This window comes from Ascaphus truei, chromosome 6, assembly GCF_040206685.1.
Source record: "Ascaphus truei isolate aAscTru1 chromosome 6, aAscTru1.hap1, whole genome shotgun sequence".
Lineage (NCBI taxonomy): Eukaryota > Metazoa > Chordata > Amphibia > Anura > Ascaphidae > Ascaphus > Ascaphus truei.
In genome coordinates, this window is record NC_134488.1 from 60,449,804 (window position 1) to 60,477,598 (window position 27,795).

Sequence of the window (27,795 nt, forward strand, 5' to 3'; positions counted from 1 at the left end):
AAGCCCACACGGTGCCCTATAAGAACAGAGCAGATGCAGATAGCATTGCCACAAGTCGGGAGTCTGAGGGAAGGGGCTGGAAACCCCGCAAGTGCTGTACCTGGGTGTGCCTGACTGTTGGGGGACCTGAGAGCTCGCGACATGATGGGATCGAATCCATAGAGACTGAGGGCTGCGGGTGGGGGGCGGTGATGGGGGGGAGCCGGCTGGGTGGTGAGCTGGGGGGGTGATGGGGGGAGGAGCCGGCGGTCCGGGCCGCTGGGTGAAGAGGACAGTGGCCGGGTGGTTGTGCGTGTGTGTGGCAGTTGGGTGAGGCCGAGGGGGAAGGTGAGATGCGGGTGAGGAGGAGAAGAGGTAGAAATAGTTAAAGCACTCACTGACTAATAGGACAGATCTCAAAAGTGGGATGTATGCCAAATCAAAAAATATATTTAATACAAGCACAAGGAATATACATGGAGCAATGCGATACAAGCAAAATAATATAGCACAAAAAACTCAAAACATATGTAGCATAGGGACATACCCCAGGGATAGGGAGTGGGAAACAAGGGTAGGTGCGGGGAAAAACAGGGGATGATAAGGGGGGCAACGTTTCGGGGAAAACCCCTTCCTCAGGCCCGTTCCCTCATGTAGAGCAGAGCCCCTAAAGCACAGAACAACTGATAACCTTCTAAGCAATAAGTGCTGAGAAAATATTATCCAGCAGTTGCAAAAGAGCGTAAGTAAGTAGTGTAAAATAGTTCAAAATTAAACCACAGGGCATCTGACATAAATCGTGGTGTCTATCACTCTCTTCTCCTGCTGTAAGGGGCTGGATCATATTTTCTCAACACTTATTGCTTAGAAGGTTATCAGTTGTTCTGTGCTTTAGGGGCTCTGCTCTATATTTGGGGGTACTGGGGTAAGGGAAGTACCTTATATCCTCTTGGGACATGAGGGAACGGGCCTAAGGAAGGGGGTTTTCCCGAAACGTTGCCCCCCTTATTATCCCCTGTTTTTCCCCACCTACCCTTGTTTCCCACTCCCTATCCCTGGGGTATGTCCCTATGCTACCTATGTTTTGAGTTTTTTGTGCTATATTATTTTGCTTGTGTCGCATTGCTCCGTGTATATACCTTGTGCTTTTATTAAATATATTTTTTTGATTTGGCATTCATCCCGCTTTTGAGAATTGTCCTAATAGTCAGAGAGTGCTGGAACTATTATTAATATTTTATTAATTGATTAGGAGGAAATTGGGTCCTTCTTTTGTTCCTTGTCTGCACCCTGCATTTAGCTTATTACTGTCGGTTATTAAGAGTGCTGTCTATCACTATTTTTGTTTTGCATTGATAACCATTGCGTCACTGCCATTGGCTTCATGAATTCTTAAACTATCACCTAATTTCCATAATTCAATAAGCACAAGACATGAAATTACATTTCTAATTCTTTATTGAAAACAATGCCTATTTTCAACCAAGCATTCTCTATATTAATTTCCGTTTTAGTTTGCTAGGAATGGTTACAAAGAAACATTGAACATTATGACTTAAAGTTGAATTTAACTGATGCCACCACCCTGCAAACCGAATCATTCATTACATAGTAAAAAAATAAGAAAACAGACAGGTTATTTTGTTATCTATTAGTTTGGCTATTTTGTGTACAACTGTACCAGGGTTAACAAAGATACGAGGTTTAAATTACTGATATTAACGCAAATATTGTTACTTGAAGCATGTAGGCATAATGCTAATTGGATTGAGTATGATCTGTTTTCTTAATGCATCACCACTTGCACTGGAGAGTGAAAGGGTTAATCTTTTCCTTTTAGACGTTTAACACAAACTCTCCTTTCAGAAAAATCTAGGGATTGTTACAGATGTGGGAAACATTTAAAAAAAAATGTGTGAGTTAAAAAAGTCTTACATTTACAGCTTGTGAAAAAGTAGCTTCAAATGCACCCAAAGTCACTGGGGTCTTTGGGATCTATGTATTAAGGCAGAAGTGGAGCAATTCTGATGGGAAAAAAACTGCACAAGATGTATCAAAGAAAAAAATCCTATTGATTTCAATAGGATTTTTTTCCCCTTGGATACATACAGTGCAGTTTTATTGCCTCCACTTTTGCCTTGTTACATATGGCCCGCTGTTTGTAGTTCAAAGTTGGCTTGTAGCCGTATCAGGCCTGAAGGAGTGTAGATTTGATGTAGGTTTCTATTACTTTTAATGGACCAATGGGAGAATTTTTTTTCTATATGAAATTATAGTGTTTAGAGCTTTTCAAAACTCAGTGGTCTCTTTCACATAGGAAGATCTCTCCCGATGGTCCCCTAAATGGAACAACAACCTGCAAATAATTTACTCTCCTGATGAAGTGTAAAAGTTAGCAAATTTCACACTACTTTTGCAAAAGTCAGAGCACAATTTGTTGCTCATTGCTAATTGTTGCTGGCAATATAAAAATTGCGACATCCGTGTAATTTTAGAAAAATGGAACAAAACTAATTATCAATTTTTTTTTTTTTTAACAAGGAAAATACTTTTCCGTTTCTCCATTGGTTTTTCAAAAATCATGCTCTATTTTACTTTGTTTCAGCCTTAGATTTCACCATGACTGCCCATTCTCTGCTCCCAGACATGTAATGGTAGGCAGTTATTAACACACAGAACCTGTTTATCCATATAGCTCCATAAAATGTTCCATTGACCAACAATACATTGAGAATTCTTTCTTTGTGTTATTATTTGAAACATCTTTTTTTAAATTTGTTTGGTAATCGAGGCTAAATGGCAATAACTTTTAGAGAACGTGACCAGTCATTGAAGATTATGGACACTTAACATTCACTAATGGCTACTGTTCTTAAGTTGAATAGTCTGCTATGATTTATAGATGGTGTTAGATTTAGTGGTGGATACCTCTTATAGCATAAGAGGGTGTCTCATGCACGGGAGGTCAGCACAGGTTAGCTTTATTTTGTCCCACTAGTTTACAGTAATCCATGCATGATGCATCCTCTTACCACATAAGAGGTTGGTGACACTAGCCACCTCTAACTAACCATTTACTTTTCTGAGCTCCTCCTAGCATGTTATTGGTATTAGAATACCATCAAACTCTCCAATCCTAGAAGCCTTCTGTACAATAACATTGGAGTCTTCCCATTCCTATACTCTACCATATGTACTTAATGTATGGACTCTACTTAATGTATGGACTTTTCTAACAAGGAGGTAGTTAGACAAATGAAGGGATTAGTTTATATAATGTATCAGGATTTGCATTCATAACGTGTTCTTCTATAATGTTAAAGGACGTCATTAGGGAGTGCCCTATTAAATCTACTCTCCCTGACAACATAGTCACTAAGAAAGGTACGTGGGGAGAGTCACTAACCTCAGATATGGGTTAATGCATAGTGATTATTTGTCATTTAAGTGAACCGCAGTTAACGCAGGGTTATGATTACTCTTATTGGAGGTTAGGGAAATCTGGTAGATAGAACGTAACTTCTCGTGTTAAAAAAACATGTTGCTCAATGCTTTGGGAACCGCTCTTCTCCTTTCCAGGTTAGCGGGAATAGGCAGGCAGGATTATTGCTTGAAACTTTAGTTATTTGTTGCAAACTGTTTGCATATACAGCTGCTACAGTATGTTCAGACTAGTGTGGCTGACAGAGAGGACTATGGCTCTGGTTCACTTGAAAGGCTATCAATAATTACCCAGAGTTATTGCTATTTAATGAATAACGTCCTAGAAGTGAGACAAATATTAATCTTTTCCACCTTCCTAATGTATGTTTATCTATTTAACTTTAAACTTCCTTCCAGGTCAGGAAATGTTTCGCTGGGCTTGGCCCGGTACTTTGGGAATTCCAAACGGTCTCCAGTACACATCCTTGCCGGCGAGCCAATGAATTAGGAGGATGTATTATAGTTCACCTTACTCTTTGCCTGTTACGGATTGTCCTCTTTAATTATTGCCAGGACTTCAAAGCTTAATTATGTTTGAATTGGGGACTTCATGGTGGCAAAATCTGCATTGTTTAAGTTATTTAAAAAAGTATACACTATTTTAGGGTGGTGAATAAACAGACTTTGTTTAAAGGCCCGGAACTACTCATTTACTCTGGAGTCCATAGTTAAAAGACCTTTCCACCAAAAATATGTTACGGCAATATATCTCTGATGTCAATATTAAAGCCTGCTTGTGGAATTGATATTAAAGTGTGTGATTACTGCATTCTGCAGTAGATGAGATTAACTGTTGCTATGCAGTAAATGGAGCTGCATTTACTTTTTTATATATTAAGTAAAAAAAATGGTGTACCAAAATCCTCAACCTTTAGGCACACATAAGGAATATTGTTTGGTTCCCCTAAGAGGTGGGTCCCAGTAGCCCATTACACCAGTACACATATACGTGAAATGAAACGGTATATCGAATTCCCCCTTTAAACTGTGGCTGAATGGAGCAATGTAAGAGGAGGCGGGGTCATTTTAGCCAATAAGAGTGCTCTATTCCTGAACATTCTGTAGCAGAAAGATTGACCTACGTGATTGGAATGGAGCATTTTGATTGGCTAATAGCTCTGATTTATAACATGGGACATCTTGTAATTATTACTGAAACACTGATATGATTCTCCATGCCTTTATTTGCATTAGTAATTGGTTTGGTCACAAGACAGCACAAATAAATACATGTAGCAGGGTGGCACGATCGCTCGCGCTCTCTCGGGGTGGAAAGGTTTGCTCAGTGGGTGAAAAGGGTCAGAGATTCTACTTCTTTGGAGCCGCGCCAATGGCTGCTTTCTCCTCGCGGGTGATGGGGATGGAGCGTTCAGGAATGTCAGCCAATTTCCTTGGTCCGGTGACGGTCAGGACACCATCTGGGGACAGGGATGAGGTGATGCAGATGGGGTCAACATCCATTGGGATTTTATATCTCCGGTGGAAGTCTCTGGAAATGTAGCCATGCTCGTCCTGCAAATATGGGAAATGGGGATTACCAACACTGAATTAAAAACACAATTTATCCACATTATTTTAATTGTATTGCAATTATGTTTTAACCAGTGGTCAACGTATGATGGTACTCAGAGGTATGGAGTACTATTACTCCTTAATTACAGGCCCAGAGTACCAATGCTTCTTCATTTCCAATCAACAGTTTCACTTTTATTTTAAATAAAAAAGGGACTTCTATTAAGGGGTTTCTATTTTTAGAGCATAAATGTATTTTATTTTTACATTAAATACAGTTTGAGGAGCTCTAAATGGTGTTTAATTAGTCAACAGAACCGTTACTGGTGTTAACTCATCGAGAGGATACAGTGGAGCTGCGAGGATCTGTGACAGTCATTATGTCAGATGCAGGCATTTGTAGGTAGTCCTGGGTAGGAATGAGACTATCTTATTCCCTCCTGTGGAAATATTCAGACTACTTGATGCAATTGCCAGGGCTAAAGAATGACATGGAGATAACTGGTCCTGAGAAGGACACATAGCAATATTTAAAGGTGCAATCCTGGGTAGTTAGCAAAAAATAGCAACATTTTGATGTAGTTCCTTAAGCAAATGTGATTAGACTTAAAGCAAATATATGGTTGTTTTGATTTCTGTTGAAATTAAGAATAATTTTCTTTTTACTGGGGCATGTGAATGTGGAGGAACAGGTCAATCAAATGTTTACTCAATATCTAGCCCAGGAGTTCTCAACTCCAGTCCTCAAGCCACCCAAACAGGTCAGGTTTTCAGGATATCCCAGCTTCAGCACAGGTGGCTTAATCAGTCCCTGCTTCAGCACAGATGGCTCCAGCAGTCCCTGCTTCAGCACAGGTGGCTCAATCAGGCTCGGTCTTTGACTGAGCCTCTGATTGAACCGCCTGTGCCTATGTTGTGATATGATGAAAACCTGACCTGTTGGGGAGGATGGTGGGGGAGGGTGGGGCTTGAGGACTTCAGTTGAGCACCTTTGCTCTAGCCCCCCCTATTCCAGTTAGAGTGGCAATAAAGATAAGATAAGAGGAGAGAGGGGGGCTTTGCTTGCAAAATCCAGTACAGCACATAGTGATTTCACAGAAAAGGGACCAGCCAGAGGAAATGAAACCGCGGCCATGTCTCAGCTTACTGTATTGGTAAACAAACTCTGGAAATTATTTTAAAAATGAGATACTTTAGGTGTCTGTTTTTTTGCCAATCACCTGGACTATACTGTACTTCTTAAAGGTCACTGGCATTGGTTCATTTTGATCCCATGAGTGTGTGTTCAAGAGCCGTCTCTCTGGTGTGCTGGGGAGAAGGCTGCACCTTGTCCTGTTGGGGATTCTTGGTGACTGCAGTTGGGAACCACTGCTCTAAGGCCGTGGGCATGGTCAGCGCTAAGCCACGCTAACGCTTGTCAGGGAGCCCCTGCAGCCGCAATGAGAGCGGCTTTAGCAGGGGCTCGCGCACGCTTCCGCAGGCGTGCGGAGGCGTAGCAGACAAAACATTTTTCACCAATGAGGGCGAACAAGCTTCGTGACGTCACTGGCCTGCCCATAGACACGCCCCCGGACGGCGCGTGTAGTAAGGCCAGGGAAAGCACCCGCTTTCCCTAAGCCTCTGCGCGCCTCCGCATGGGAGAAATGTCTAAGGACTCAGCCTAAAGTAGAAGCCCTGCTGCTATGTCTCCCTCCTCTTGCGCGAGGTCTTACAAACTTGCAGTTCAGCCTGTCCTAGCAGCCTGAAGGGTGACTGTAAGCCATTTCTTATAGTGTAAACCTGTCCGGCTGTCAGGGGCCTGAAAACAGCTTCTTTAGTTTTAGTTCTATAACTGGGGTTAGCGACAGCCCAGCCCTTATCTTTCATCAAACGATCAACAAGGGTCTATCATTAGATCATTAATTCAGAGCTGTGATGCTGTTCACCTCTATGGTGGTACCACATGCTAAATTTGGAACATTGTTCCACCAGACAATGCAAAATATGCTAGTATAACTCAGAACATCATAGAGTTTTCACAGGATTCATTGGATACAATATACCGCAACATATCACACCAGAGAAAACAATGCAGCCTGCCGCATCTGTGCGAGCTGCAGGAGTAGTATCATGGTAAGAACACTGCATTTGAACCTAGTTTGATTCCCAGTATCTGCTTTGCCTGTGACCCTGGGCAAGTCACTTTATCTCCCCATACCTCAGGAACCAAATTTAGATTGTAAGCTCTATGGGGCAGGGAGTCCCTGTGCCTGCAAAATTGTACAATACTGCGTACACAAGGAGTTTCAATAGTTTTTCTACTTCAATGTAATTATTTTGACCAAATCCCCTAAAACTAATAATTGTAGGTCTTTGGACCTGGATATCCCAAGGGATGGAAGCCAGCAGATCCGTTGTATCAGTTCTATTTCCTATGACTTTTCCTATATGAGATGAGCACTAGAGCTTACCTGGCGTTCCTCATGTTTCCCATGGATCTCAATCAAATCCCCCAGCACTTTCACTTTGAGCTCTTCAGGGGAGAAATGTTTCACATCGAGATTTACGGAGAACTTGTCCTTCTCTAGTCTCATCTGGGGGGGGGGGGTGAGGGAGGGGGAGAAGGAAAGTATTAATAAAGGTCTATTGAAGGTAGACATGGGTTTGAGAAACCAACTTGCAGCCAACTCCACGTCATCTGTGTAATGGTGATCCAGTCCTAGTTTTCTATCTCCACTTGCTGGTTTGTAAGTAACTGTAGAGTAAGATCTCAAGAAAGACTGGACTGGATCATTATCACACTATAAATCTGGAGTTAATGAGTCGCTATGATTTTAGACATTCCCCAAGAAATGCGAATCCAATGGGGACTATCTATCAAGTGACTCAATTAGAGTTATTGCCATAACATCGGTGCTCAAAGAAGCGTTATGAACATGCATTTTTTTTTCCCCCAATGATATTTTATTTTTATATATATATAAAGGAGCGGGTCGAGGAACATGCACATACATAGACTAGAGCAGTGCACTACCGTAGCCAAAAAACATGCACATACATAGAATAGAGCAGTGCACTACCGTAACCAAAAAACATGTACATACATAGAATAGAGCAGTGCACTACCGTAGCCAAAAAACATGCACATACATAGAATAGAGCAGTGCACTACCGTAACCAAAAAACATGTACATACATAGAATAGAGCAGTGCACTACCGTAACCAAAAAACATGTACAAACATAGAAGAGAGCAATGCACTACCGTAACCAAAAAACATGCACAGGAAAACCAGTATAGAAAAAAATGTAAACAAACATTAATTCTGCCATGGTTAACAAAGGACCAAGTATCACCAACGCGTTTCCCACCGTGCGGGCGCATTCTTACAAATGATCTGTGACAAATTGAGAGACCTCAATGAATGAATCTTCAAGATGAAAAAGATGTCAGTCAAACTACTTCTGGTTTTAGTGGAAGCCACACGGTTCGTAGGTTGCCCATGGCATCGAAATCCCATAACAAATGGAGTTGGCTACCCAAGACTAGACTGAAAAGACACTGTTGCCAATTTTTTTCCAACGGTTTCCCTTTGTAATCATATAACCACGCGCAGATCGGACAATGCTCTTGCAGAGTTCTAACAGTTCACAAAATACATCAATTGTCTCTGGGATATCTTTCACTGGAAAAACACGTTAACAGACGCTATTGTGCAAGGGTTATGAACGTTACAGAGATTAATTGTTTGTACAGAAGCAATGAGATTACCCCATTCATTATTGTTTTAGCATGGTACAGAGGAAGCAAATAGAAAGCGATTATTCTTTAGGGAGCAGTTTACTTGCATAATTTTAGTAGGTGTCCCAAAGGGCTGTAATATACAGCGTGCGGCCACGCGTTCCAATGCGAACGCGCGTGCCCGTGCTGCATGCTTTTCGTGTATACAGTGCCGGGAGCTGCAGGTAAGGTATATGTGTGTATATGTGTGTGTATGTGTATGTATGTGTGAGTATATGTGTGTGCATGGGTTGTGTGAGTGAAAGTAAGTACTAGATAAGATTTTTTTAAAGAAAAAAACTTTAATATTTTTTTTTTTTTACTTCTGCAATTATTTACACACACACACACACACACACACACACACACACACACACGCATACACACACACACACACACACACACACACACACACACACATATACACACACACACACACGCATACATACACACACATACATTTGAGCGCAGGCAGCGGCGCGAAAAGATGAATTTCCTCATCTTCGCCGCTGTCTGTTGGCTCCCCTCTCCCTAACGTCAGCCAACTAAAAATCCGCGCACGGCGTAGCAGCACCTGGCACTATAGAACGTGCCTTAGGCCTCGGACATGGTCAAAAAGACCGTGCTGAGGCGCGCTGAGCCACGCTGAGGGGAAACATTATCCATATCACCGCGGCTTTAGACGGCGCTTCTGCACGCTTCCGCAGGCGTGCATAGGCGTGTGGAATTTCAGCCGACAGACCAATTTTAGATTTCCCGCTGAGGGGAGCGCAGGGCCGGTAACGTGACTGCCAGAAGCCAATAGCAGTCCGTGACGTCGGCGCCGTGACGTGGCGCGCTAGCCCCGCCTCCCACCCGGCACACAAGCGCGCTCGCTGACGCTCATGCAGGGACAAGAAAAATCTCCTGCTTGAGCAGGTGAGCATGAGCGTCAGTGCGGCCCAGCGCCGCTCCCTGCACCATGTCCCAGGCCTTAGTCTGTGGCAGGCAGTCTTAAGAAAACAAAACAGGACACACTGTTTGCTCGTACACAATTAACTGTTGATATAGGATTTTATACGTTTAAAAGAGAATTGGACCTATATGTTCAATGCTTTGTGTTTTTAATACAGTAATGTATTCTTAATTCTGGAAGCAGAGAGTGGGGGATAAGAATTGTCCTGCAATGTAGATTTACCCAGAATCCTTCAGTGCGGACACTTTTGGAGACATCACATAACCTGCTGGGTTGACTATTTGGACTTGCCAGGAGTTTAGTTTTGATATTTATTCTACGTCAGACATGTCCTGCAGTTAAAGCAGCAATCACGCTCTCTACCCCCCCTCCCCCCCCCCCCGCCCACCCCCCACCCCCCGCGATACGGAGGATACCCTTTTCAGGTATATTGGATTGCTGCTTTAAAGATAGGATATATCCTTTACATTAGCCCCCAACTTCAAGTTCCAAACTCCTCAACTCTCACTGATTTGGAGTCAGTCTCACTGTTTTTTAGCATAGCGTCTCATAGACTTCAATGGGGTCTCACTGTCAAAAATCAACACTTGGCCCCAAATTCTACAGTTGTCCTGGCTCTCCCCCCCCCCCTGTGGGAGGCCCTCTTTAATACAATTATATTTAGTTTTGATGCATTGCATGCCCCTGTGTCAGCAAGGGTTAAACTTGCCATTGAATCGCCTTTTTGTTTTGCTGATAAGGTCAGTCCCTGCTAGGACTGTGTCACGTCTGGGTGATTGATGCCTTTTATTTATTTATACCAAGATCTGACACCTACAGTAGAAATATTTTGAAAGTTAGTTAAACATGATGAGCTGAGACTTGGGAGGGAGTTTCATTTCTTCTGGCGGCTCCCATTTGTCTGATGTCACTGTGTGTTCAACAAGAGATTGCACCGGCAGAACCCCCCTCTCACCTTATCTTTAATCGTATCTTTCTTCATCTAGTTTAGGGAAGACAATTAGACTGTTAAATTGTTTACAGAAGGTTGGGCCGGCTAAGTGGGATTGCACAATGAAATAAGTTTATCCTCAAGTCTCCACTGTCCCGCCTGTAATTGCGCCATACACTAAAATACATTAGAACTGAAACATTCCATATAATTACAAGATATTGAGGGCTCATATTTATACTTTCCCTGCTACTAAACTGATGCATCTGTGGTGTACAAAAAAGTCTGTGGGGGGTTGGAACTGGTGCGTTCTCACAGGGACGGCAAGTGGGAGGTCTATGCGGCGGGCGGGAGGTTGTTTGACCTGGAAGGTAGGGTGGTTGGGACGTTATTTGGGACAGGTGTGTGGGGCAGACTTTGTTTGGCCCGGGAAGGTGGGCGGGACGTTGTTTGGGCCTGGAGGATGTTTGAGCCGGTGAGAGATTGGGAGGGTGTTTTGGCTGGGTGGACGGGTTGTTGTTTGGGTCAAGTGGGACGGTGGATGGGACGTTGTTTGGGTCGGGTAGGAGGGTGGATGGAATGTGGTTAGATCTGGGCGGTTGGGCAGGGCATGGTTTGGGCTGGGTGTTTGGGCAGGGCATGGTTTGGGCTGGGCGGTTGGGCAGGGCATGGTTTGGGCTGGGCGGTTGGGCAGGGCATGGTTTGGGCTGGGTGTTTGGGCAGGGCATGGTTTGGGCTGGGCGGTTGGGCAGGGCATGGTTTGGGCTGGGTATTTGGGCCGGGCTGGGTGGGCAAAAGTTTCCCACATCTCTACTGTCAACAGAAGGTGCTGGGTTAAATGTGTTGGTTAATGTGTTGTAATTAGATACAGGGACATTTATAAGGAAGGGATATTGCATGTGTCATTTATATCTTAATACACAAAGGCTTGAACTGCACACCAGCCTTAAAATAAAAAATGTTATTGAAAAGTCTAACTTTCGGTATAAAACTATACTTCATCAGGACAGGATGGAGTGATAGTTTTATACCAAAATATTGATTTTATTTTTTTGAATAGATTTTTTTCATTGATTTTAAGACTGGTGTGCAGTTTGACCCTTTGTGTATTGTGATATGTGATTGCAGCTGCAACAAACAAGCACACAGCAAACACACTGCTGTGTTGGTGTCTATCTCCATCCCTCAGTTAGTCATTTATATTCCACCTGGGTTATTTATCACTATCCTGTAAGATTGGTGAACTTTATCATCGCAAAAGGAATTTCCATTGCATACGATATGAACGTTTGTCTGCTGTTCTGAACCAGTGTAGAAACAGCAACAGAATGTGTCTAGAGTTTGTAATATGAACTTTTGTCTTTCGGTCTAAACAAGTGTAAAAACAAAACAAGCATCACAAGATGTATCGGTGTTGATACTTTGATAAAGAGAAGCATATGCATTTTCATAAGCGCCTGAGCCTGGAGATTGGTAAGAACGGTAACAGGAATGATTGCAATAGAACTCACAATTAGAGAGAAGCGAACCTTTTGTGTGAAGTCGCAAACCAATGCAAAATAAGCCGCGGCTGAGAGAGTTCGCACGCGAGTCGCCATGCAGCAAGTCAGCAAATCTTTGCCATTTCATTTAATAGTGCAAAATGTGACATTCACTAAAACCGCCAGGCTGGCTTAATGCTGAGACTATAACACAGGGGGCACGCCCGCCATGTTTCGCTCGCTGCCTGGCAATATTTTGCTGAAAATGACTAATTTAGCGACATTTTTAGCCCGATGAGACTTGGCAAAATGTTTTGTAGGGAACCGAATTTGTGGAACAAAAATGCTTAATATTTTGTGAGCGCTGTTTTTCACATCCTTACTGTTAATGTCACAGGCACGTGATGGGTTTTACACAGTGTAATATAATGATTATTTTTTCTTATATACGGCTGACAGTGTATGCAGCGCTGTGCTTAGAATTTTGCAGGCACCATGAGTCCTTGCCCTGAAGAGCTTACAATCTAATTTTGCTGCCTGAGGCACAGAGAGGTAAAGTGACTTCCCCAACTTCACAAACAGCTGACACGGGGGTTCACCCACTTCAAAGACATTATTACTAAACTATTCTTTCAGACCACACATTTTTACCAAAGACAACCAATCAGTATCTACCAGTGCTTACACGGAACATTATGCAGTTATTGGTGTATCTCATGTTCCTTGCAAGAAGGTTTTAAATAGGCAACACGATATAATAGTATAGACCAGGGGTGGCCAACTCCAGTCCTCAAGGGCCACCAACAAGTACGGTTTTAAGGCTATGCCTGCTTCAGCACAAGGGGCTCAATCAGTGGCTCAGTCAGAATGACTGAGCCACTGATTGAGCCCCCTGTGCTGAAGCAGGGATATCCCTAGTACCTGGCCTGTTGGTGACCCTTGATTACTGGAGTTGGCTACCCCTGGTATAATGTATTTCTACACACTTGTAGCCTTAATCAGCTTCATCTTCTTTGCAGGAAACGTAACTCCTGCAGTACCAAAGATATATAACTACAGTTTTCCATAGGACTAAAAGAGGGGATACTAAGGAGTAATGTGTACCCCTTCACAGAGTACCAGTACCTTTTCCTCTTTCGTACTTTTAGAGCACAATGTATGCTTAAAGCTACAAGCCTACATGAGTTTAACTCCTATAACAATATAATGTTAGTACTGTATATTGCTCCCTGATCATGTCCTCTTTTCTAGTGTTAGAAATCAGAGTTTCCTTAATTTCTAGCGCCTCAGGTTACCATGGTAACATTTAGATTGCACTGGGTTTCCAGAGAGAGCTCCATTTTAACCTCCCGGACACTTACCCCCAGATTCATCAAGCTTTGATACGGGTTACTGCACCTTCAAAGGTTTCTAAAATGCTATGCAAGGAGTTTTACCCCAATGTTTAATAAACCTAGACAGAGCACCCACTTCAATCACTGATTTAAGGACGATTCAGTCTATTTAAAGCAGTAGTGCAAGCTGCCGCCCCCCCCCCCCCTTTAATATGTGCATCAATACAATCTACACAATAGTAATTAGCTAAGTTTTGTTGATCGATTCGTTCTCCTGTGATCGATCGGCGAAGATTTGGCTCGGGGGTTCACTAAATGGCTGCAGAAAAGTATTTATTGACTCAGTATCTGTGACTTTGTAAATGGTTGCTATAGAAACAAAAAAGGCCTGTTACATTATCATACATAAAAAATGTCATTCAGAGTTGTTTAAAAAAAATGCTACAAGTATTTTCTCATAGTATAGAACTGATTTATTTTTAAAAAAAAACACACGTGTAGGATATTTCTTGGTCTGCAGCTTTAAGCGAACAAATTACATTGGTGGGTTGTTTAACAGTTCTAGTGCTCCACAAAAGTAGCTAATATTAAGATTTAGACGTAAAAAGCTAGAGGTGCACTGCAAACCACTTGACAGTAGTGATACCAGTAGCTGAGTATCATTACACTCCCATCGCTGCTACAATACAACACTACACTACATAGACAATGAGATCATTACCTCCGACAAGCCGCTTTCTATCCAGCTTGGCAGCCTGAAGAAGGGATACCTTAAGTAGAAGGGGGACAGCATCGCAGACGTTGGGAACAGATCGGCCTCTTGAAGATGCTCCCCAAAACCCTGCTCAAAGATCCGGCTTGGTCCAAACAAGGAGTAAAATTGACGGCGAAACCAAGGATGTTGGATGGCTACATCCATCTTCCTTTGGCTACTTGTGGCACCTGTCAGAGAGAACCGTTGGAAGTTTGAGTCACCCACCTAACCAGGAGGCTTTATATACACTCAGGCAGCCTCTTCAACTCCTCCCTGAAAACCCCCACATTGAACTTTCTGGAAAAATGATCTCATGTGGTTTAATTATGTCAACACGCTTGTCTGCTCTCATTCAGCAGATAGATGAGGATATGAGCAGTGACACATTATCTATTTACCCTGAAGAAGAAATAAAAGCCCATTGGATCAGCAAGAAGAGATCCCTCTACACCCCTCCCCCTCACCCCTTCCACCCCCAAATGTACTCTTTGGCTTAACAGATCAGTGGATCATTCCCGTTACTGTCCCTTATCATGACAAGTGATGATTCATAGGCTCAGATCTGGCAGCTGATATTGGGATCGCAGCTTGTTACAAAGACACTGCAGCAATTTCTTCATCCAACAGCAGTGCAAAAGTCCCGCTTTTGTGATCTGTATTTAAAGTGTAATGGTACTTGGCGGTACAGAATATCACTCATTTTTTATTTTCAAGTCACTAGTATCCCTACTTTTTATTTTTATTTTGAAGTCAGTAGCGCCATTGCTTTTTCATAGCATTTGTTGCTATTGCAATATACAGTGTTTATTATTTAGAATTACAATAGATAAGGTGTCAGAACATTACGCAAAATAACATAACAACCGATAATAAAATATAGTAAAGGCTTAAGAAATTATATATATATATATTTGTTAAAGATAAATACCAAACTAATTGTAATAAATATATAGAGACAGATAATTATAATAAGCCTTTTAGTGCACAAAAAACTTTTTTTTTTGATTATGGAACAACCTGTCTAATGTAGTTTGTGATTATATCCTATAGAGATGGAAATACTTTAGCTTTCCAATTAAATAATATTATTTTCTTAATGCCACCTTTAGCTTCTTATTCTCTGAATAGCAGTCACCTTCAACTTCAGCCTTGAATTGTGATGTTGAACCCTACAGATATCTGCTTAAAGGAGCAATTCATGCAATATCTTACATGTGTGTGTGTGTTTTTTTTAAAAAAAGATCAGTTCTACTGATCAGATAATACTTACTACTTTCTACTTTTTTTAAATTCAACTCTTTATGCCATTTTTAATTATTTTATTTTTTTACTTGTTCTTTATTTGATTTTTTTGTGTGAAAAAAGGTGGAAGGTGGGGGCGTACAGAAAAGAAATGGGTAACATGTTACTTTAAGTTACAAACATCTGCATACATATGTAACCTGTTTACTAGCGTAGACATAAATGACAGCACTGTAATACAATACAAAAAATACAAAATATCAAATGATAAAAGACAGAAAGAGGAGAAAAGAAAAAGCTTTGTTGCATTTATAACATTTTTCACACTTTGAATATTAGATAATATACAGTAAATCCAATCTCTTAGTGGAATAAGAAAACCTTTCCGGGTCTACTGTACTTTGTTGTTTTGATCAATTTCTAATCACACTTTGAGTACTTAAATAATTATACCCTTAACTTGTGGGTTTTTATGGCCTTTGACTCTGCTTTGTTGGTCCTCAGATTTGGAGAGTTCCCTTGGTGAGACATCTATCCCCTATATAGTTTCCCCATGGCCCCTACACCTTTAGATATTTCTGGACTGTGTCGTTTTGTATCCCTGTTAGTTTTTACATAAGACAAACATAGTCTCACTTTAACGACATCAAGGGCTGGCTGTTGTTCCTGCTCCCGTATAGCCGTAGCTATTTCACACCTGGCTGCTGAATATATCAGTAGAGTGAATGTGTCAGTGGTTTATGTTAATTTCTCTCCATATTTTCAATTGGTTTGCACGGTAGTGCTGTCCAAGGATCCAGCAGGAAGGTCGGCCCGAGGATTACCTGTGCCTTCCTATGGGTGGCATTTTACTGAGTTTTAATATACAGTGCTGAGCATCCCTTTGATTTCTTTAGCAGGCTTTACCGCACCTCCCCAGCAGTGCAAGATCTTTGTAATACTTTCCTGTTTGTCATCATGTGTTGCCAATATTCCCAGCCGTTTGAGCTGGAAACTGTAACAAAGATAATGTTACCTTAGTAATATAAGGATACATTGTAGCTGCTGAGTTACACTGACGGAAGGATTGATTGAAACTGAAAGGTAGCCATTTAGTGAGCCCTGTGAAGCAGATTCTTTGCCGATCGATCACCTTGGACTGCCTTTTTAAAATGTATCCTAGTTTGGTGGTAGAATTTGCCATTTCTTTAGTGGAAAATAGAGGTGCAGTTGGCTAGTAGAGTTCTAAAGAGAAGTTGTTTGAAATGGGGTTTTCTATATATTGTATACATGTATCAATTTCCTTTCTCACAAAGACAGGGCGCTGCTGAATTTGCAGGGAATATGCATTCTCACATTGGATGGGACAGCAAAATGTCCGGAAGCTGCAGGAATTGTTAGTTTAGTAGAGATGGGGACTAAAAGAGGGGGGACATATAGGGGCTTATTTTACACTGTATTGGCTGGAGGGGACAATAGGGCCATTTTGGGCCAAAATTCCTTATAGAAATCAATGGTTATTCATTAAACCGCAATAGTGCTGATCAGCACTATATCCCATTGAAACTTGATGGTCTCACAATTATACAGGGTGTCCACATTAAAAGCAGCACAATGTATTCACTTGTAGGAGGTCTGTGCCTGCCCTGTACCCTGTATACGTGATCAGGATAGAAAAGATATGGAATGCAGACTAGTACAATAATAATTTTGGGATAAGGTCAGTGGGAATATACTGTACCTTGTCAAAAGCACAATTGTTGGACAATGTTTTTCCTCTGATTCTGGGGACATCTTCTCTTTGGAAGATCAGCTGGTGCAGAAATAAACATGCAACAGAAGAGCTATTGTTTGCCAAAGGGACAATGGGCATATTCTGTTAGAGGAATAACTTTGTTTTATGGACGTGTAATGGTTCTTTTTCCCCCTCTGTTCTTACAGTTGTACATCACGGGGCGATTTTTTGCCCCAGGAAATGTTGCTAAACGACAGCCCCAGATTCCCCTTTGATAAAGTGAACTTGGACTAAATAACCCGCTAGGTTTTTGTTTAATGCTTTGCCCCTTTAGTGCAGGACAGGTCTGCAACAAGCATGACCCTCTCCCGCCCATGTCACCTACATCCCCTCAGAGTAAAGCAGGCGTTGCCATGTGAACACTACTGCAGGCTTTGGGCCTGTTTAAATAAAACTTGGTAGAAAATCACAAATTGCTAGGGGGAAAATGCTGCTAATCTGCTTTTATAGGAGCAGGCCTCTCTGCTTGTTTTTCTTACACCCCACCCCTTTATTTTTTAAGCAGACGGTCCCCGGAGCCGAACCAAGTTCATTTCAGCTCCAGGGACCCCTTGCCCCTGTAAATATCACCAGCACTACCTTCCCCGGTAACTATCGCAGGAACCAGGGGTCCCCAGAGCTGAAATGAATGTGGTTCTGGTCCTGGGACCACCTGCTTCAGAAATATGGGGGGGAGGGGGAGGGTGTGGGTGTGGAGGGCACCTTGAAGAATATGTAGGTCATTATTGGGGGAAATTGTACTTTTAAAGAGACAGTGAAGATGTTTTTCATAAACATGCTTCATTTGGGTGATAGCCACAGACTTGGAATTCCAGTCCGGCCTAAAAATAGTCCTGCAAGTGAGAGAGGTGTTATTTATATTATCTACATAATAAGGTTTCATTTGTTCATATGACCTTTTAGCTTCACACGGCTCCTTAAAGGGGCAATCCCCCCAAGGACAAAAGGGAACTAAAGGCAGTGCTGTGTTTAATGGGTTAAATGTAGGTTGTTGACATGAATGGCACAAGTCTGAGCATTTTGAAATGTATTTTAATGTCTTCATAGTATGCACACACATTGAAGTGTTTTCACGAGCTGTAACTAATCTCTTTTGTGATGAGCTTTTTCCGCGTCTCGTGGTGGCGAGAGGCGGACCTCCATCACTAAGAAGGAGAGAGAGATGAGAGAGAGAGATGAGAGAGAGAGATGGGGTGAAGGGGGAGAGGGTGAGGGAGAATAAAGCAGATAGGAGCAAAAAGAAATCAGGGTACAATTCAGAGAGCAATTAACCTAATAAATAAATAATATTAAAAAGAAACAAAAAAATTAAATATAATTATTGGCACCATGAATCAACCACATTATTTATTTTTGTTATTATTATTGTTTGCTAATTATCAGCTACTATTTTTTATTATTGTTTTGTGAAAGCTAACTAATTTAGTTGTTATTATTTTTGCCAGAAATACTTATAATATACCAAAGAGAAAAGAACTCAGCTAGGCGAGCACTCGGTTACCAGTGGGTGAGTATATGAATTTAATTTAAAAATAATTTTAATAATATCCCAGTTAAAATAAAATGAACAAAGAAGGCAAACTCATAACAACATATGACCAGGATAATAGCCTAATTAGGGGTGTATCAAGACAGTGGAGACTGAATATGTAGCGAGTTTCCATGCAGATAGAGAACACCTGACTAGTATGGTCAGTGTTTGTTAGCTGATGCTTGAACACTGAATATGTAGAGTCACAGATTACTTAATAAGAGAAAAGGACTGACATTAGTTTGTCAGAATTCAGTAAGCCAATGCTGACCCAATTAATACTTCAGTTACAGATTATTTCAGATGGAAAAGGTATTCATTACCTCATTGTGTAATTACTGTTTTTGAGACTACAAAGTTACCCTAGTACTGTCTGATGTTAATGCCTCAGTGAATTCACTTAGGGGTATGATTGAAAATATCCCTGAAGTTACAATCAAGTATCAAAGTGAGTGGATACAAATGTTGCAAGCAGCCACAGTGAATAGAGTAACCTGATGCATTGTTGACTCTGTATGATAGGAAGTCTCCAAATATGTCTCACCCTGGCAGTGGATGGTCAAATTTAAAGCTGCAGTTCAAGCTGCCGTTTTAAAAAATATATATATATTTTTTTTTTCCCATTCAATATGCGCATCAATACAATCTGCACACTGACAAGTAATTAGCTAAGCTGCAGATCGATCCGTAATCGACTGTAATAGATCGCTTGCTCAGTGTTAATTCAGTTCTTGCACAGCGTGCCCCGGACTCTTACTCGGAGCAGTGAGGGGTGAGGAGGAGAAACGCAGAGTGAGGAGGAAAACCGGCGGGTGGAGCAGTCTTTTGGTCAGAGCAGTGAGGAGGGGTCCGCAGGGTGAGGAGGAGAACCGGCAGGTGAAGTTTCCGCCGCTCGAACATTCCCTGTGAGTCCCTAGTTGTGACCTCACCGCAAACCCCGCCCCTCAGCCAATGGGAAAGCGCGACAGCGAGAGGTGTGGCCGGCCGCCAACCAATCAGAAAACGCACAAACCCACAGACAAACATCGTTTGAGTTTTATATCTATATATCTATATATATATATTATATATATGCATGCCCCGGGCGAGTGGATTTAACATCGTGGCGAGCTCCTATTGGCCGAAGCAGCACACGTGTGGTACTAGGTGGCGAGTAGATTTTTTTGTTCGGCGAGTAAGATTTTTTGGTGATTTGTCGACCACTGTGTATATATATATATATATATATATATATATATATATATATATATATATATATATATATATATATATATATATATATATATATATATATATATATATATACCAGAAACTGATTTTTATTATCTATAGAAAGAGGATATCTCTATCTCTATCCAATAAAGAATATCACTTGTGAGAACATTCACATGTCTTAGACAGGTCTGCACCCTGCCTTTCAACCATTATCACCTAGCATACAGTGCTCCCACTGCAGCAAGTGATTCTGGGAAATGACATGCAAATGAGCACACAATGTGTCCCCTTTTGCCTGGAATATCCATACACATGGAGCCCATTTAAGCAAATGCATCGCCGTTCACACAGCTTTTAAGCACAGCATAGGACTAGCAAAGCAAGACAAACCACTCAGAGATATTCCAGGCGACACATGTGCTCATTTGCATGTCATTTCCCAGAATCCCTTGCTGCAGTGGAAGCAATGTATGCTAGGTGATAATGGTTGAAAGGCAGGGTGCAGACCTGTCTAAGACATGTGAATGTGCTCACAAGTAATATTCTTTATTGGCTATATGCTAACGGTGGAGGTTTTTTGTTGCCTTTTTCACCCACAATAAATATACACATACATACACATATACACACACATATATATATATACATATATATATATATTGATACACATATACACATACATATACACATATACATACACATATACACAATAGTGCATTATTTGGGGTTTAATACCTTAATGCCTCCTAGGCTCAAGGTTTTTGCCTCTAGGGTTTGAAATCAAAACAGCATTCCCATGCGCAGTATACAGGGATATTTATATGGGATATCTCAGGTGAACAAAGTTTCAGCACTTTTTTTTAAGGATCAACAAGAAATATAGTCCGTGATTATGAAATGATTAGGAATGGGGCTGATATACTAACAGATTCGGATCCATCACCCTTTGTCTCCAACAAGAACACAACTAGCAGTGTCTACACAGTACAGTTAGAGTTAGCCTATACACAACCATAGCTAAGTAGAGTTACCTGCTTTCCAACAAGGTCAGGGGGTCAATCATTTAACCACGATAGAGCAGATCAATGGGCGTCTCTGGGCAGCACCCTAATCAACAGTATTAAAGTTTAATGAATAACCCCGATAGTCCCAAAACTAGCGTGCTCTCTGTACTATACAGTAACCCTTAGAACTATGTAAGTGGCGTGTCTATTTGTACACCATGGAATAATGTCCCAGTGGCATGCAACATAATGTACCTCTTTTCTATTCACAGGCGGATTTAAGCCTTAGTATTTCAGGCTATTTCGGGCAGTATTTTATCATAACTTTCCCCCTCCCATTGGCTTCCCACTGATTCAAATGTTACAAGCCAGAGACTGCTCCCTCACTTCTCTGCTGTTGCCGGGCACCTTACAAATCGCCTTGCCCTTTCTGCTGGAGATCAGCGCAGCCGTTCGGAAACCAGAGTAGGTTTTGGGGAAGGCTTCAGGGTACACCCACACCATGGAAGACAGAACGGTGCCCCACGCTTACCCCATGTCTGCCGAATACGAGTTCGCCAACCCTACCAAGATTTACGATCAGAATTTCGGAGAAGGTACGTGGAAATATGCAGGAATTCTCCTGCTATACGACCGCGCAGAGTAGTAATCAGGGAGAGGATAAAGACGCAGTCACTCCAAAGACCACAGTGAGCTAATTGGCAGTGGCATGTTCTATAGGTTAAATGTAGTGGGCTGACAACATTTGTCAACAAATTAGACCTGTATCAGTATAAACGTGTAATGCTCCGTGGTAGCCAAATGCCTTGGAGTGTTTTCCAATCTTCACCTAATCTCTTTTGTATCTGCAAGGAGACTGTTATTCCAGAGTCTCTCTCTTGTTGTTTTGTTTGGCTGCTGAAGGCATAATTAGTTTAAAAAGATCATGAGAGAGAACAATACTAACCAGGTAAGACTGAAATTAAACAGACTCCTTTTTGTACAAAAAGCAAATACGTGAATATTTTCATTTGAGGGAGATTAAATCTCTCTAGGGCAGTTGATTATATTTGTGGTTTTGAAAAGGACTCTGTTTGCCAACTATATGGGACTGCCCCATCTTCTCAAGCTATTCATTGTAACATGTTTACCCTTCAAGGGTTAAAGAAAAATGGCCGGCCATGTGTGAATCATTACGTGGAATGCGCTTGGGCCTAAAATGCAAGCTATTCATGGCATGTGTAGTAGATTTAGTTCTCAGCCATTTAGCATTCGCATTAAATGTAAAAAATGCTTTTTTTAATTTTCTTTACATATTTACCACGAGTTTCTTAGGACTCAGACAACTGAGATAAAGAAATGATAGTGTAAATGTCAATGATAAAATCCTTGACACGTCAGAAAGAATTCGGAAAGAGACTTTGTAATTTATTAATCTATGGGGTACAATCACTTCAAGCCAATATAGATGCAATCTCTAGGGATCAACATGACCCAACGATAGTGATGTTGAAGGTGTTAAACCAAGAGGACTCATGCTTTTTTTTTTAATAAAACAAGTAGGCATATTACACATATATGCAAATTATATTTTAAGTTGGTTTGTAGACATGTTACATTGAATTAGGGGAGGGGTTTTATTTCCTTTTGTGTGATGCCACTTGGTGCTGAGCAGGACCTTACATGGACGAAAAGCGCCCGCCCTCTCACTGTTCTCTTGATTAGACACAGGTTTGGGAAAGGGTACTTCACCGACACTTCACCACTATTCCCAGTCCCCACAGAAAATCAAGACTTTCTTAATAGAGATTAGCTCGAAGCAGGATTACAACTGCTTATTGATCCAGAGATCAGTGAAATCTTCATGGGCGTTGGGGAATTTTGGCCATTCGCAGCAGGCGAAAAATTTGCAAATACATAAAACTTTCCCGGAAATCACCAACAGCGAATGATGAAAACATCTGAAAACAAACTCCTGTACATTTTGGTGAATATTGGCAAATTGCAAGAATTTGGTGAATTTTAGCCAATTTCACAAATGTTGTAAATATACACCTAAATGTAGAAGTGCACATTTTTAATCTGTCTTCAACTAAGCCACTGACTGAGCCACCTTTGCTGAAGCAGGAATATCATCAAAACCTGACCTGTTGGTGGCCCTTGGGGACTGGAGTTGCCCACCCTGACCATGCACTATTTTAGTTTTGTTTTAAGTCAGTAACTGCTGCTGAAGAGCAAATATTAATAGTGACGCGGCTCCTCCCTCAATGTCTGCGCTGCACAGTGACTGTGCATTGACATTTCATTGAGATGACTTTGCATTCCTATAATGGAACAGACACGCAGCACAATTGACATGAGTTCAGCTTTGAAACTATGTGAACTCATAGCCACAGCATGTTCTCAGATTAAGGCCCATATTTCCTAAGCAGTGCTACTCCATAAAACACCTTCTAGCACTGCTTAGTAAATATGGCCCTGTACATGGGTTGTAAGTGTCTTGGTTGTGTGCTTATTTTTAGGAACAAAACCAGTGAACAGGGAGGGGGGGGGGGGGGGGGGGGAACTACAGGAGGTTATATCTGATACCCTACTCCGGCTGTCTAAATAAGTAGGGGGAGCTGCATAAATTGATGATTAATGTTTAGCTGTGTTTTTAATTATATGAGATGAGTATGTGTTTCCATTACCGTCTCACCTCCCTTTGGTCTCCATTCCCAGGAATTGCTCCCGAAGACCTTCTATGTCCTACATTATACCACGGCTATTACATCAGGTCCAGGATGAATAAACAGCTGGACAGGGGCTATTCAGAAATCAATCGAAATGAGCACAAGTTCCAAGTTTTCCTGGATGTTTGCCACTTTCTCCCGAATGAGGTCAGCGTCCGTACTGTGGACAACCTACTTGAAGTCAATGCCCAGCACCCGCAGAAGATAGATGGCCACGGCTTCATCACTAGGACGTTTAACAGGACATATATCCTACCATTGGATGTAGACCCTCTGCTGGTGAAAGCTACGTTGTCCCATGATGGAATCCTAAGCATTGAAGCTCCCAGGAAAGGGGTGGAACTGAAAGGAGAAGTCAACATGGTGAAGATAGAAGTCCAGGAGCCACCAAGAACAGGAGATGAAAACTCTGCTGGGGGAAAGACTAAACACCAATGATAAACTGTGTTTCAGCTCACCCACTGATCCAATTAATGCATTATAGAAAGTAATGGTACCGTGCTTCAAAGCTGGAGAGTTTACTCGTGTGCTACAAGACTACATGCTTTTTCTGTACCTAATTGGAAAGGGTTTGTGTGTAAAAAGGTAGGGCCTGGTGCTACAGACAATTTACTAAGAAGTGCTCCTCCATAGAACACCTTCTGTGTTGGAAGACACTTTGCATCCCAATTCAAGTGAATGGGCCATATTTACTAAGAAGTGCTATTTTATAAGACACCATCTGTCCCTGACAATACCTTACAAACCATTCACTCTAAGGGGCAACATGTTCTAAGCCGTGCTAGCAAGGGTTTCTGCGTCAGCAGATGATGTTATCTGTACGGTGTTGTGAGTCTGTGAGGTCAAGATTGGATTGCTGTTTAATAAAAATATTTGAAGTACTGTACGACTTGTGATTTATTGAACCGAGCAATGGATTTGAGATTGGTTACTAATATTTTACCAGGTCACATTCTCCCGTCACTATGCACTTGTTTTTATGCTACAAGGAAGAGAAAATGAGTTGTACTTTTTAACTCTACAACAAAGGGTTTGGTTTTCCAAGTTTACATTTTCCATAGGACCTTTACAAACCAGAGTGCACTGGGATTAAAATTAGGACACAATAACTGGCCGGAAGTCATGTGATGTCTTGGAGCCAGATTGACAATACCGTGATACAAATAACGTACGGTCAGTGTCGGATTTTTTAAAATGCCGCCCTTAGGCTCTTAACTGGTACGGCCCTCCTCCTCCAGTGCCGTGCCATCCAATTGCGATGGCAGCGCAACGCAGTGTGACATCACAATGCCGGCCGCTCATGCAGATGCGCGATCGGTGATTGCCAGCTGCGCGTGCGCGATCACCATTTGACGGCCACGCATGCGTGATCGGTGCTTGCAGGCCGTACATGTGTGGCTGGCAAGCTCCAATTGCCCATGCGCACAAGCAGCTGGCAAGCGCCGATCGCGCATGTGCGGGTGGTGAGCGCCAAACGCAAGCCTCTCTGAAATTCTACCACCTTAGGCCCGGGCCTATCGGGCCTAATGAGAAATCCGCCACTGCGTACTGTATATCTTGGGTTTGTGGGGAAGTTCTTCTTCACAGAAAGGGTGGTAGATTCATGGAATAGCCTTCCAACAGAGACGGAGGCGGCTAATCCAGTAAAGGAATCCAAAACTATTTGGGATAGACACAAGGGGATCCTATGTATGAAAGAAAGTCGGGGATCTAATATAATCTGAGGTTTCACAACATATAGGAAATGGGCAGACTGCGTGGGCCAAGTGGTTCTTATCTGCCGTATTTCTTTATTGCATTACTTTTTTTTTTAAACTTATATTTTTATTAGTTTTCACAGATAAATGATGGGGGAGGCATACAAAAATAAAAAAAAAGAGGGGGAAACAACTATTTTGTGTCAAATTTCATACAAACAACAACAATCATATTACAAATCCTACAACTTTTGGTGAACACCATATTTTACATACAACACTCCCAAATCCTCTCTCCCTCTGGGAGTGCGCCCCTATCCAGCGCCCCAGGGCTCCCAGACCTTATCATACTTCCTAGTGGTGTGGTTCAGAAATGAGGTAAGTTTCTCCATCAATTGAACATCATTAACCCTTCTAATAACCTCTCTTCTGGAGGGCGGAGTGTCTTTTTCCAGGCCGCTGCTACAGCGCACCTAGCCACCGTTGGAATATGCAGAATCAATTTTTGTGCACAGTGATTTACATCTTCCAAAGGTTTAGCCAAAATAACAAGAATTGGATCTAGCGGGATTTTGATATCAGTCACATCTTTAATTAGTTTCAAAACCGTCCTCCAATACCCCTGCATTACTGGGCAGAAGCGCCGTACATGTGCCAAATCTCCTAGTTGTCCACAACCCCTCCAACATCTATCCGAGGTCCCCGGAAACATCTGTTTTAATCTTTGGGGGGTGTAGTACCATCGTAACAACATTTTATACATATTATCTTTGTTACCGCACATAGAGGTTTTTCCCGCATTATCCCAGATATCCTCCCAGTCCTCCCTTGTTATTTCAGTCTGGAAGTCCAGGGCCCACTGGTCCATATATTTATGGTTTGGGGGTATCTTTCTTAAGTGTTAGCCCCTGGTATAGGGCTGATATTAAACCTCTTTGGTATTTTTTTGTTTTACATAGATCCTCAAATCGTGTATATCTAGGAAATTCCTCATCATGGAGGCCCTGACACACAAAATGTTGGACCTGCATATACTTAAACAGCTCAATTTGAGGCAAACCGTAGTTTCTCATCAATTCCTCAAAAGACATTAGTTTATCCTTTTCTAATAAATCTCCTGCCTCCAGAATTCGTCTCTGTTTCCAAACTTCCAAACTTCAAAGCCCTGACCCTGAAAACCCGGGGTGCACCCTGGATTACCAAAAAGAGGCGCGAGCCCAGAAGGGGCCAACACAACCTTGTATTTCTTTTTTGCCATCTGCCATATTTTCAATGTAAATCTAATTACAGTCGGTTCTGACTGCCTCCAGGCTCCAGTCCCAGATCTAGACCACAACATTGACGTCAGCCCCAATGGAGTCTTTTAGCGAGCTCTCCAGATCCACCCAGGCATAGACTCCTCTCGGGGAATGCCAGTAGACCATTTGTTTCATATGGGAGGCTATATAATATTTTAGAATATTTGGATCAGCCATACCACCTCCTTCCTTGGCCTTCCAACATAATTGACCTAGCTATCCTCGGTTGTTTATGTTTCCAAATAAACTGTATTATTCGATTCTGTAGATACCAAAATATTATCAATTCTGGAGTATGAATCATGCGGGGGCGAGTAGAAAGAATAATCTCTCTGCCCTTTGTGTGAGCAGCTCCAGGCGTCCAACAGGCGAAATTCCTTCATTAGCCATCTAAATTTCTTTGCTACATTGTAAGTCATTGCGGAGTGTGAATACCCTGAGTGTGAATACCATGAGTGTGAATACCCTGAGTGTGAATACCCTGAGTGTGAATACCCTGAGTGTGTGGACTTGTCCAGATTACCCTGAACCGATAGATGCAGGATTACTTAGATGGGAAACTACAGCAAAGTCTTTATCATCTATTTACATCATTTGTATGGGGAGGGGGGAGGGGACTTTAATTTGGGAGAAAAAGGAACAATTAAAATTGCTCCTGCTACAATCGGGTTCTCTCCCTGATTAAAAGGAGGAGTTGTCCCGTGTGATAGAAGTTAACATTTAATATCGCAGCTGTTGTGCTGATTGTGGTATATTTGGAGTGGGGTTTGAAATAGTAAGTTGCTCAGACAGTGAAAACAGCTGAAGGAACAGACACCGCTTACTAAATATTAGGAGGCCTGGAGCTATTCCAGCTGCTGTTTCAGACAGAAGTTTGGGGCATAACTGGGATAGTTAACCTCTTCAGTGCCAGTGATGCGTAGAACATATTGATGGCTCTACATCAGTGGTGGCCAATTCCAGTCCTCAAGGGCCACCAACAGGTCAGGTTTTAAGGATATCCCTGATTCAGCACAGGTGACTCAATCAGTGGCTCAGTCAACGACTGAGCCACTGATACCACCTGTGCTGAATCAGGGATATCCTTAAAACTTGACCTGTTGGTGGCCCTTGTGAACAGGAGTTGTCCACCCCT

The 27,795-nt window shown here is 41.9% G+C and overlaps 2 protein-coding genes across 4 annotated transcripts; one reads left to right on the top strand and one right to left on the bottom strand.

Moving 5' to 3' along the window:
- Positions 1-1,888: 1,888 nt before the first annotated feature.
- On the bottom strand, positions 1,889-14,421 carry CRYAB (crystallin alpha B). Its single transcript, XM_075604420.1, has 3 exons — positions 14,156-14,421; positions 7,425-7,547; positions 1,889-4,974 (listed from the first exon to the last, which is right to left on the bottom strand). The coding sequence occupies exons 1-3, from the start codon at positions 14,351-14,353 to the stop codon at positions 4,771-4,773; spliced, it is 525 nt and encodes a 174-aa protein (XP_075460535.1). The 5' UTR covers positions 14,354-14,421; the 3' UTR covers positions 1,889-4,770.
- Positions 7,069-24,547, top strand: HSPB2 (heat shock protein family B (small) member 2). 3 transcript variants are annotated; one of them, XM_075604418.1, is made up of 4 exons: positions 7,069-7,086; positions 18,650-18,711; positions 21,227-21,550; positions 23,655-24,547. In XM_075604418.1, the coding sequence occupies exons 3-4, from the start codon at positions 21,457-21,459 to the stop codon at positions 24,101-24,103; spliced, it is 543 nt and encodes a 180-aa protein (XP_075460533.1). In that variant the 5' UTR covers positions 7,069-7,086; positions 18,650-18,711; positions 21,227-21,456; the 3' UTR covers positions 24,104-24,547. The 3 variants fall into 3 exon arrangements, with proteins under 3 accessions (XP_075460533.1, XP_075460532.1, XP_075460534.1); XM_075604417.1 differs by lacking the exon at positions 7,069-7,086 and adding an exon at positions 8,836-8,918; XM_075604419.1 differs by lacking the exon at positions 7,069-7,086 and adding an exon at positions 11,078-11,094.
- Positions 24,548-27,795: the final 3,248 nt, after the last annotated feature.

Excerpts from the sequence above, each read along its gene's own strand:
- HSPB2 (XM_075604418.1), top strand. The coding sequence starts at position 21,457 with ATGGAAGACAGAACGGTGCCCCACGCTTACCCCATGTCTGCCGAATAC. Across the intron at positions 21,551-23,654 it reads CGATCAGAATTTCGGAGAAG|GAATTGCTCCCGAAGACCTT; the intron begins GTACGTGGAAAT and ends CTCCATTCCCAG.
- CRYAB (XM_075604420.1), bottom strand. The coding sequence starts at position 14,353 with ATGGATGTAGCCATCCAACATCCTTGGTTTCGCCGTCAATTTTACTCC. Across the intron at positions 7,548-14,155 it reads TAGAAAGCGGCTTGTCGGAG|ATGAGACTAGAGAAGGACAA; the intron begins GTAATGATCTCA and ends CCCCCCCCCCAG. Across the intron at positions 4,975-7,424 it reads GGAAACATGAGGAACGCCAG|GACGAGCATGGCTACATTTC; the intron begins GTAAGCTCTAGT and ends CCATATTTGCAG.